This window comes from Erythrolamprus reginae, chromosome 3, assembly GCF_031021105.1.
Source record: "Erythrolamprus reginae isolate rEryReg1 chromosome 3, rEryReg1.hap1, whole genome shotgun sequence".
Lineage (NCBI taxonomy): Eukaryota > Metazoa > Chordata > Lepidosauria > Squamata > Dipsadidae > Erythrolamprus > Erythrolamprus reginae.
The window spans coordinates 198,652,491-198,664,596 of NC_091952.1; the positions used below are offsets into that span (position 1 = coordinate 198,652,491).

Below are 12,106 nucleotides of genomic sequence, written 5' to 3' on the forward strand. Positions count from 1 at the left end.
CCCCATCGCGGATTTCACCTATCGCGGCCAGGTCTGGAACGTAACACCAGCGATAGGTGAGGGACTACTGTATACTGAATGCGTCATAGTATATCATTCTTATACTTTGCTGAATTAAAGGTGTTCAGCTGTTCCTGAATGTTATCTCATTGTCTGACTTTTCGGCATATTTCCGAAATATATCCCTGCATCTTTCCTATTCTCTACATATTTCTATTAGGGTTCTCTTTCCTATTCTCTACACCCACAACTATTTGAGTAGAGCATAAAACTAGTAAGGTCATGTCATGTGAAAGTTCCAATTTAGATTAAAACAGAATTCTGACTTGTATTTAATCTTAGATATGTGGTCTGGTCTATATATAGAATAATCCACATTGATTGAATTGATGTATTTTCTTTTATAACTTATAATACATTAAAAGAAACTGGGAAATTTTGATCAAAATTTGTGTTTATTTTAGAACAACATCCTATCTCAAATGCTATAGATGGTACTAATCACTGGTGGCAAAGTCCTAGCATTCAGAATGGAAGAGAATACCATTGGGTAACAATAACTCTAGATCTAAGACAGGTAAGTGGATGCAATGTGTTTTCATTTATAAAGGACTATTTCATTTTTTTTAGTATTGCTCCTTAATGTACAGCGATAGCAATTGGAAAATTATCCCATGTTTCTTAGACGCTTAAGGCAACCTATATTGAAGGATCACCCTTATCTTTATCTCCATAACATTTATGTGAATTGGATTGAGATCAATAAATGCCCATAGCAACTCAATGCATGCATGGTTCAGTTGAGTCTTACATTTAAATTAATTTTTTTCTATTCCTGTTATATATTAATACACTGTACTAACAAATGTCAGAGAATTTTTCTAAACTATTGCAGTGTAAATTAGCTGATACTCAGTTGATTGAACTTATATATCAACATATATATGTTGATATGTCATATATATCAAGTGATATATATGACATATCACTTAAATTTTCATTATTTCTTCATAAGCCTTTGATTACTAGAATTCAGCAAGAAGTGCTGTACTTTCTCTAGATGGAGTGCAATATTTGATCTTAAGTAGTATGCTAAGAAACATTCAAAAAAGGCAATGCCTGGGGTAAGAACAAAGATGAAATGAAAGTAGTTTCATTTGTATTTAACAACTGACAGAAACATAATACAGTGATCCCTCGATTATCGCGAGGGTTCCGTTCCAAGATCCCTCGCGATAACCGATTTTTCGCGATGTAGGGTTGCGGAAGTAACACCATCTGCGCATGCACGCCCTTTTTTTTTCATGGCCGCGCATGCACAGATGGTGGAGTTTGCGTGGGCGGCGGGGAAGACCCAGGGAAGGTTCCTTCGGCCGCCCAGCAGCTGATCTGCTCGGCAGCGCAGCGAGGAGCCGAATCGGGGTTTCCCCTTTGCGTGGGCGGCGGGGAAACCCCGATCTTCGTCTGCTCGCTGCTGCTGTGGCCGCCCAGCAGCTGATCTGCTCGGCAGCGCAGCAGCAGCGAGCAGACGAAGATCGGGGTTTCCCCGCCGCCCAACCAAAGGGGAAACCCCGATTCGGCTCCTTGCTGCGCTGCCGAGCAGATCAGCTGCTGGGCGGCCGAAGGAACCTTCCCTGGGTCTTCCTCGCTGATGCCCCCGCTCGCCCGCCCGCCGGCCGCCCGCCTGCCGCCCACCAGCAAGAGGGGGAGAGATAGAGAAAGAGAGAGAAGGAAAGAAAGAGATGAGAGAGGGAGGAAGAGAGTGTGAGAGAGGAAGAAGCAAGATAGAGAAAGAGAGAGAGAAAGATGAGAAAGGAAGGAAGAGAGTGACGTCATCAGGTGAGAAAAATCGCGATATAGCATTTCGCGAAGAACGAGATCGCGAAAATCGAGGGATCACTGTAGTAGTTTTTGCTTACTGTTATGTTAAAAATGCATTTGAATAGTGCAGCTTACCTGTACGATCTGAAGAAACTTAGAATAAGTGAGCAAAATTCATAGACACTCATACATGCATACTTAATACGTGTTAAAATGAAATGATTATCTTTTTGAAAAAGGATTAAATGATTATTTTCAAATTATATATCAAAACTCCATCATGAGATAAGAAAAGTATTTCTTTGGAGAGCTTTATAGATGAAAGCATATTCAGAAAAGCAATTTATGTCTCAATACTAAGACATTATTTGTAAAATATGAAAAGTTAAGTGATAATTTAAAATATGAAAAGTTAAGTGATAATTTAAAATATGAAACAGCTGTTGACCTAGCTAGTTATATAAATATGGAAATAACTCTGATTGAGTAATTTGCAGTTGATTTATATTTTATCAGCTTTGAGCTAGCCTTTCATTATATGGCATTAAGAAACAAAATTAACATTGGCCCATCTGCAGTTCATTGCTAAATATATTATTCAGACTTTAATTAACTTTTTAAAAAGGAGCATCATATATTTATGTATATAAAGTCTTTCCAAATCAGTATTGAATTTTTCTTTTTAAGGCATTCTAACTTTCATTAAATTGATTTTATACCTTTCACCATGAAGTGTCTCTTTTTCTTTATTTTTTCTGCTTTACAGCATTTTATTTTTTTTTAAAAAAAGCATTACATACTGATATACATTTATTTTCAGTAAGAAAGTATTTGGGTTAATAAAGATTGCTTGGGGTCTGTGAATGATTACTTCTCAGTTACTAATTTTAACATAGAGAAATTGCCAAACGTGTTCCAAGTTCTTCAGCTGTTTGAATTGCCTCAAGGGGAATACATATATATTAATTTCTAAAACTAATCTTGAATTATTAACCATTTTCCAAGTAGATATAAATTAAAACATATACAGTGGAACCCCGACATAAGAGCTGCTCTACTTAAGAGCAACTCGAGATAAGAGCTGGGAGGGGAGAGATATTTTTGTTCTACTTACAAGCTCAAATTCGAGATACAAGCGCCAAGGAGCTGTCTCCTGAAGCCAAACGCTAACTTCCGTGTTCGGCTTCAGGAGACAGCTGCGAAGCGGCGCGCGTGTTTTAAAAGGTTGCAGCCGGCCTGGGGGGCTATGGGGGTGCTTGCAGCTTTCTTTCTTGCTCTTTTTCTTCCTCTCTTTTACCTTCCCTTCCTCTATTTCTTCTTTTCTTTCTCCTTCCCACCTTCTTCCCTCCCTCCCTCCCTTCACTCATTCCTCTCTTACTCTCCCCTTTCATAAGTTTCCTTGCTTCCTTCCTCTGTTCCTGTCCCTTCCCTCTTTCCTTCCTTCCTTCCCACCCTCCGTCCATTCATTCACCCATTCCTCTCTTGATCGCTTAAAGCCGGTCCCTGGTGCAAAAAGGGTTGGGGACCTCTGTCCTACAGGATTGGGTGGCAGAGAAGTTGAACATATATAAATTTAAAAGTTTAAGAAAGTTTACAAGTTAAGTGAAAGAAACTTCATTATTCATTTATATGTACATGTACATTTCTTCATTAAAAAATGTCTTTCTGCATAATTTAGACTAACTTTGTGAGTTTTTTGAGGGCTGGAACCAATTAAAATTATTTACATTAATTCCTATGGGGAAAAGTCGTTCGAGATAAGAGCTGCTCGACTTAAGAGCCCAGGTCCGGAACGAATTAAACTCGTATCTCGAGGTACCACTGCATTAGTTTTGGAGGGTTAATCTTTATACAGTAAGTGAAACATACTTGATAGTAAATCTGCCCATTGTAATGAAAATCAGTCCATTTTGTGGAAGATAATAAACAGCCAAGATTGGGCAGAAAAGAGGAAGGCATGTGGAGTTATTTATTCATTACATAGACTAAGAACTTTATTATTATTATTATTATTATTATTATTATTATTATTATTATTATTATTATTATTATTATTTAGATTTGTATGCCGCCCCTCTCCGCAGACTCAGGGCGGCTCACAGCAGTGATAAAACAGTATACAATGACAAATCTAATATTAAGTCTAAAATAACAATTTTACATTAAAAACCTAAAAAAAAACTTATATAAAAACATACACACAAACATTCCATACATAAAACTACATAGGCAAGGGGAGATGTCTCAGTTCCCCCATGCCTGACGGCAGAGGTGGGTTTTAAGAAGTTTACGAAACAAAATGAAACCTCAAAATTATTTTGTTATGGCTTCGTTTTTTGCCGTGATAAAAGGTACTTGGAAAAGGTAATTGAATTTTCATGATCTTACCTATTAACAGTAGTTCTGCCTGTTGGGTAAAATCTGAAATTTATGAAATGATTTGTTAGGATGATCCTTGGATTACTATTATAGCCTCCCAGGAATATCTTCTGGGAGAAGTATCAAAGTTGGCAAGATGGTAGTCACATCTTGCTCTGGTTGCTCTGGTTGATGTTACACAAATGTACAAAGGGGTGGAATTTCAATCACGATGCCATGCTTTTCAGTTAATTCTGTTTAAGATAAAGCATAGTTCTTAATCAATTGTGTGCAAGCTGTTTTTGACAGTTTGTTGCACGTGGTCTATAAACCAGGTTGCTAGCTATGAGACCAGGACAAAGAAAAGATTACAGGTAAAATTTCTTTTGAGTCAGTCTTTAGCTTTCATAACTTTATGTACTTGTTGTTTGTTTGGGTATCTACTTTTTTTTAAAGTTTCCAGTCCAGTGTAACAGCCCTAATATTTTCTGGTAGACTTTATTAAGAGTTTATTTTTCTTTTCTTTAGCTACAGATAATGTCTCAACAGTATATCACACCCCAGGAATTTGCATCATTCCCTTTCCATTTCATATTGCCAAGTAATATACATGAGAAAACAGAACAAATAAAAGAATAATAGAGTGAAAAGGGGAAAGACCCTGGAGGGTAGCAAAAGCACATTAATGGATTTTTTTTGGTGCCTTGGTAGTTGTGCAATTGTTCACGTGGCTGTGAAGGGAGAATAATGGAGCAACTGTTGATGGGAAATGCAACAAAAGGCTTCTTTGCATTCGCTGCCTCCATTTATTTTCTACAGCCTAACTAGTCATGCATTATTTATCATTAGAATGGTTTGAGGCAACCCTGCAATCTTAAGCAAGGGACTTGTTAGCTAACTTATGACTGTATTTTTTTCCCTAAAGGGGAAAAGTCTCTTTTGTTTTAATTAAAATTAATTGATTCAAGGAGAATTGGGTGCTCAACAAACGTTTCTTTATAGTAAGGAATAATCTGTCTAGAAAAGTGTTCAACCTAGACTTACTAGAAGTTTTCAAACAGGGACCGACTTGTTGATTATGGTTTTGTGAATTTCTGTATCCAGCAGAAAACTGAATCAGATGACCTATTAGATCATTTCTATTTCATTTAAATTAGAAAGCCTGCAACAATTTATACGCATGACTATATGCATGACTTAAGGGTATAGGGCAATTCAGGTATAGATTTAAATCCAAAGCATTTGTGCTAGGTCTATGTGTGGACTCGGAACATGCAGTCTAGCAAAGATCTGGCGTTGGAGAGAGAGAGAGAGAGCTGACAAAAAGAAGTCTCATAGCATGTGAATACGGAGAAATAGAATGTATGGGGCAGGTGGATGCTAAGCAATGAGAGCAGGAAAGGAAGGGGTGCATTGGAGATGAACAATAGGTGGTGTTGATTGGAAGCAGCAAGTGGATAGAGAAAGATGGTGGCATCCAGGAAAGTGGGAGGTGGGCGGGAAAAAAGCTTTATGTGTGATTGTTTTTTATATTGAGGGTTTTACATTGTTTTAATTAATGGAGTTGTACTGTTTTTGTTGTTGTGAGCCACTCCGAGTCTCTGGAGAGGGGCGGCATACAAATCTAATGAATACTAATAATAATAATAATAGTAATAATAATAATAATAGTAATAATAATAATAATGATGATGATGATGATGATGATGATGATGATGTTGCTAGAAAGATAAGATGCCTGGAGCCAGAGGATGCAACAGTAGGAATGAAGTGGCGGTGGGAAAGGAAAGAATGAGCCGGGGTGGCGCAGCAGGTAGAGTGCTGTACTGCAGGCCACTAAGCTGACTGTAGATCTGGAGGTCAGCGGTTCAAATCTCACCACCGGCTCAAGGTTGACTCAGCCTTCCATCCTTCCGAGGTGGGTAAAATGAGGACCCGGATTGTGGGGGCAATAGCCTAGCTCTGTTAAAAAGTGCTATTGCTAACATGTTGTAAGCCGCCCTGAGTCTAAGGAGAAGGGCGGCATAAAAATTGAATTAAATAAATAAAGAATAAATAAATAAATAATGCAGTGGTAAACAGAGGGCTCAACTGAGTATGGGATAACACTGGTGGCACAGTAATATTCAGGTAGCCATGGACAGACTCAGTGTAAGGCACACTTCTCTTTCCTTCTGATGATGTTCAGAAAGTTGCTGAAAACATGCTTGCTTTCTCTGGCTTTGAGTCAGAGTATTGGTTGAGCTATCATAGGATGTTTTGCTGTTGTATGGAGTTTCCCTTTTGAAAGTTTTACGAACTCTTTAATTTCCTTTTCTTTTTAATTGCCCTTAGCTTTTAATGTCTATCACCCTGAGTTATCTGCAATTGAGTGACCTCTAAGCTGTACTTGAATGAATGAATGAACGAACGAAAGAACGATCAAACAAACAAACAAACAAATATGGCAGTGATTAAGGAGCGCTAAAATAATGGTCCATCCAGAGTGGTCCTGCTGAACTTCTGCTCCAAAATATGTTTGTTGCATTTATTTTTCACTTCAGGTGTATTAATACATTTTCTTATTCTATGAGGACTAGAGAAAAGATTTATGCCTGTACTCTTGCTTGGAAACAGACCAAGTGCACCTGTGATTTCTTGTGGGAGAAAAGTTACAAAGAAACAATGTAAATTACACTGGGAATGTTTCTGTTGTAAGCCCTTAGAGAGTTGGGGGGCATATAAATTAAATTACTACTACTACTACTATTAGTAGTAGTAGTGGTAGTAGTAAAGAAACAGGCTATAACATGTGAATTCATAACCTCCTTGCCTTTCGAAAGCTGTTTAAAACCCACCTCTGCCGCCAGGCATGGGGGAACCGAGATACACTTCCCCCTAGGCCTTTACAATTTTATGCATGGTATGTCTGTATGTATGATTGGTTTTTATATAATGGGTTTTTAACTGTTTTTAGTATTGGATTTTGTTATATAATGTTTTATTGCTGTTGTTAGCCGCCCCGAGTCTGCGGAGAGGGGCGGCATACAAATCCAATAAATAATAATAATAATAATAATAATAATAATAATAATAATAATAATAATAATGTTCTGGTCCAGTCATGCACTTTAGTTCCAACTCTTTCCTGACGATTTGCAAATACTAAAATCAATAACTGACTCAGAAAGTTTATACATAGACAAAAGATGAGTTTAGAGTTACTATACCAGTGATGGCGAACCTTTTGTCCCTCGGGTGCCAAAAGAACATGCACACGCGCAAGTGCCCACACCTATAATTCAATGCCCTTTGGAGGTCAGAAACGGCCTGTTTCCCAACTTCTGGTGGGCCCTATAGGGTTGTGTTTCGCCCTCCCCAGGCTCCAAAGGCTTCCAAAGCCTCCAAAGGCTTTCAAAGTCTCTGTGTGAGCCAAAACTCAGCTGGCCAACACACATATACAGGTTGGAGCAGAACTAGGGCAATGGCTCGTGTGCCAGCAGATATGGCTCCGCATGCCACCTGTGGCACCTGTACCATAGGTTGGCCATCACTGTACTATACAAAAACCCAGTCCTGAAATATTAGATTAGATTAGATTTATTGGATTTATATGCCGCCCCTCTCTGCAGACTCGGGGCGGCTCACAACAATGGTAAAAATCAATACATAGTAACAAATCTAATATTTAGCAATCTAAATTACAGTTTTAGGTTAAAAAATCCAAAAGAAACCCCAATATATAAAAAACAAGCCTAGAATTGCATAGAACAAATAAAGGAGAATATTTATAGCTCAGGATTGAAATGAGGTTTCCTTGGTGCTCCTTCAGCTTGGTTGTTTTCTTGCAGACATTTCATCATGCAAAATAGCTAATATCATCAGTGCTAGTGATGATGTTACCTATCCTGGGTAATGAAATAGCTGCAAGAAAATAGCCAAGCTCCAAGAAGCCCTGATTACATAGAAATATTACTGCTTACACTTCACCCAGGTTACATTTTTGCCTTTTTCTCCCTGCTGTCCTCTGAAAAGTAAAATTAAAAAAGCAGAATTAAAAAAACCATTTGCTAGTATTTTTTTAATTAGTACTAATATACGACAGCTGGAATGTTAACTGATGGTTCCTAAATATTAGGAATATGCACACTTTAAAATTTATTAGGAAAAATATATTTATCATTTCACAATCACAGCATCTCTGGGCTATTCATTAAAGGACACCTGTATTAAAAAAAAACTTGAAAAAAGATACATCATGGCATGCACAGCTGCATCAAATATATTTAAGATTAGAAATTTTTCTTTTGAAGAAAACATTCAAATACAAGCCTTCTCTTCAATTTCATGCAATAATTCCATTATGACAGGTTGTGGTACCTAAGGGATCTCAGTTTTCCGCAAATAGTAGGAAGACGTTAGAAGTGAATTTTATTTTGAAATGTTACAGCTTCATTATGCATGTGTTTAAACTTGGATACTGCACCTGAGTAATGTAAGAATACTGTTGCTAGAAATTTTATGTATATTTATTTATTTAATTAGATTTGTATGCCGCCCCTCTCCGTAGACTCGGGGTGGCTAACAACAATAAAAAACAATATAAACAAATCTAATATTAAAAGTAGTTTAAAAAACCCCAATTTAAGAAACCAATCATACATGCAAACATACCATGCATAAATTTTGTAAGCCTAGGGGGAAGGGAATATCTCAATTCCCCCATGCCTGACGACAGAGGTGGGTTTTAAGGAGCTTACGAAAGGCAAGGAGGGTGGGAGCAATTCTGATATCTGTGGGGAGTTGGTTCCAGAGGGTCGGGGCTGCCACAGAGAAGGCTCTTCCCCTGGGTCCCGCCAGACGACATTGTTTAGTCGACGGGACCCGGAGAAAGCCAACTCTGTGGGACCTAACTGGTCGCTGGGATTCGTGCGGCAGAAGACGGTCCTGGAGATATTCTGGTCCGATGCCATGAAGGGGTTTATAGGTCATAACCAACACTTTGAATTGTGACCGGAAACCGATCAGCAACCAATGCAGACTGCAGAGTTTTGGTGTAACATGGGCATATTTAGGAAAGCCCATGATAGCTCTCGCAGCTGCATTCTGCATAGTACCCGAAGTTGGTATAAATTTAAAGTAGTACTTTTATGATATTGTATTATTTGCAATTTGTTGATTATGTTAGAAATTATGTAAATAAGCAATTGCAGATTTTTCACAGACCTAATTACAGATTTACTAGACTCATAATTGTCTTAAATTACACAAATAGCTTGCATAATAGGATAGAAAACTAGTATGCCTCTCGTTAGGTATTTTATGCTTAAATGGCAGCGTTGGATCAGGTTTTTAAAAAAGATGTAGTAATTAAAATGGGAAGCGGTGGCTCAGTGGCTAATACACTGAGCTTGTCGATCAGAAGGTCGGCAGTTTAGCGGTTTCCATCCTAGCACTGTGTAACTTTTCCCAGCTTCTGCCAACCTACCGTGTTTCCCCGAAAGTAAGACAGTGTCTTACTTTCTTTTTACCCCCAAAAGCCCCACTACGTCTTACTTTCGGGGTATGTCTTACATTGGAAAAAAATTGAAAGGGTCCTTTCAGCGGCGCAGCAGCGAGGAGGCGAAGATTGGGGTTTCCCCTTTGCATGGGCGGCGGAGAAGACCCAGGGAAGGTTTCTTCGGCTGCCCAGCAGCTGATCTGCTCGGCAGCGCGGCAGCAGCCCTGGCGGCGGTTCCCTCGGCAGCGCGGTGGCAGTGAGAGGCTTGCGGCCGCCAAGCAGGTGGGAGAGCTCGGCGGCAAGGCACAAAGGATTTCCCTCGGTGCACGCGTGGAGCCGCACACGCGTGTCGGGGAAGCGTGTGTCTGGAGGGGAGGAGCCACTCTGCGCAGCTGGGCAGCCCCACCTGCCTGCCGGAAAGGAGGCGGGCGAAGGAGGGCGCAGCTCCGGCCGCTCGCCTCGGAGCCGGTCGGCCTTGCTGGCCGCTTGCAGCCGAGCCTCGGCAGGACTCAGTTGCTGGGACGAGCGCCTTCGCTGCAAGCCGCCGCCCGCTCGGCTCACTTCGGACCAGCGCCGTCACGTAGTTATCAAACTACTTTCTTGCTATCAGTGCATGTAAATATTATGTTTTATTTTTGTATGGACTTGTTTTACATTGTATTTTGATGGAGTCACTGAAAATTTTATTGTGGCAGCATCCAAGTGTATTTAAGAAATAATTAAAATAAATCTTATAAATTAAATTACATTGTTAGGAATGTCAAGATTTATCTTTGTATGTATTCAACCTGAATGAGACCTTTTAGCATGGATCTATAGGATAGTACAAACCAGCAGTATTAAAATATTTTTAAAATGCTAATTAGCATTTATTTTTCAGCTTTACTTAGTATAGTCTGGTTTTATATTTATGATGCTACATTTTAATTCTGTCATCGCTTGATTCTTGCTTTTAAAGGTTTTTTTATGTTGGGAAAATATGTAACTTTTGAGTCTGAAAATTAGATCAAAATTAAATTGAACTCTGTATAAGGAACACTCATGGAAGAACAAACAGTAGTTGAAATGTGATGCGAAATATTTATATGATAAGCTATATAATCAAAAGAAGTAACCTTGCATGTTATTGAAACCTATAAATCTGATTTTGGGTGTACAGTGTTCCCTTGATTTTCGCGGGTTCGAACTTTGCGAAAAGTCTATACCACGGTTTTTCAAAAATATTAATTAAAAAATACTTTGCGTTTTTTCCCCTATACCATGGTTTTTCCCGCCTGATGACATCATATGTCATCACCAAACTTTCGTCCACCTTTAATAAATATTTTTTTAAATAAACTTTAATAAAGAAACATGGTGAGTAATAATCTAAATGGTTGCTAAGGGAATGGGAAATTGCAATTTAGGGGTTTAAAGTGTTAAGGGATGGCTTGTGATACTTTTCATAGCCAAAAATAGTGTATTTACTTCCGCATCTCTACTTCGCGGAAATTCAACTTTCGCGGGCGGTCTCGTAACGCATCCCCCGCGAAAATCGAGGGAACACTGTATTTCTAATAAAATATTGATCCTTTCTGTTACATTATTTTTAGATCTTTCAAGTTGCTTACATCATCATAAAAGCTGCTAATGCTCCAAGGCCTGGAAACTGGATTTTGGAACGTTCTGTGAATGGTATTGAATTCAGCCCCTGGCAATACTATGCAATTAGTGATACCGAGTGTCTAACCAGATACAACGTGACTCCAAGACTTGGTCCTCCTACATACAAGAAAGACGATGAAGTGATATGCACTTCCTATTACTCTAAACTTGTTCCACTTGAGCATGGAGAAGTATGTTTTCTTTTCATTCATGTGCCTATTATTTGTGTTCATGGAAGGAATAAAATGATAAAGTGTTAAGAAAAATCCCTCTGCACAAAAATTAATCCTAATTTTTCCTTCATCCATCTTTCATCTGTTATTAGTAGCAACTGAAGTAGGTTTAATTTCTGAGGATCAGAAGCTTTCCAATTTATGAATCACTTTTGGGGTATTCTTTGTTTTGATACTAAACTACTGCAACACATTGTAAGTGGGACTCTATTAGAAAAATGTTTAGAAGTACAGTGGTACCTCGACATACGAGTTTAATTCGTGCCAGAGCCAAGCTCGTATGTCGATCAATTTGTATCTCGAACGAATGCATTTAGATTTGGCTTTTCGCGCCGAGATAACTGGAAAAAATGGAATTCTTGCGCCACCTAGTGGACACTCGGCTCGTATCCCGAATTTGAGCTCGGGTGTCGAACAGAAATTTTGCTCGTGTCTCAGCTCGTAACTTGGAATACTTGCATGTGGAGCAGCTCGTATCTAGAGGTACTACTGTAGTGGAAAGTATTGCATGGAGGCTGCTAACCCAGGAAAGTAAAGGTACAGGGATCATGTCTTTCATAAAAGAAAAATC

At 38.8% G+C, this 12,106-nt stretch overlaps 1 protein-coding gene across 1 annotated transcript in view; it reads left to right on the forward strand.

Moving 5' to 3' along the window:
- Positions 1–12,106, forward strand: part of LAMA1 (laminin subunit alpha 1) — a 123,349-nt gene that overhangs the window by 18,482 nt on the left and 92,761 nt on the right. Inside the window, exons 3-4 of the mRNA XM_070747567.1 lie at positions 465–577; positions 11,251–11,493. Of these exons, the coding sequence (XP_070603668.1) occupies positions 465–577; positions 11,251–11,493 (356 nt within the window). The remainder of the gene's footprint in view (positions 1–464; positions 578–11,250; positions 11,494–12,106) is intronic.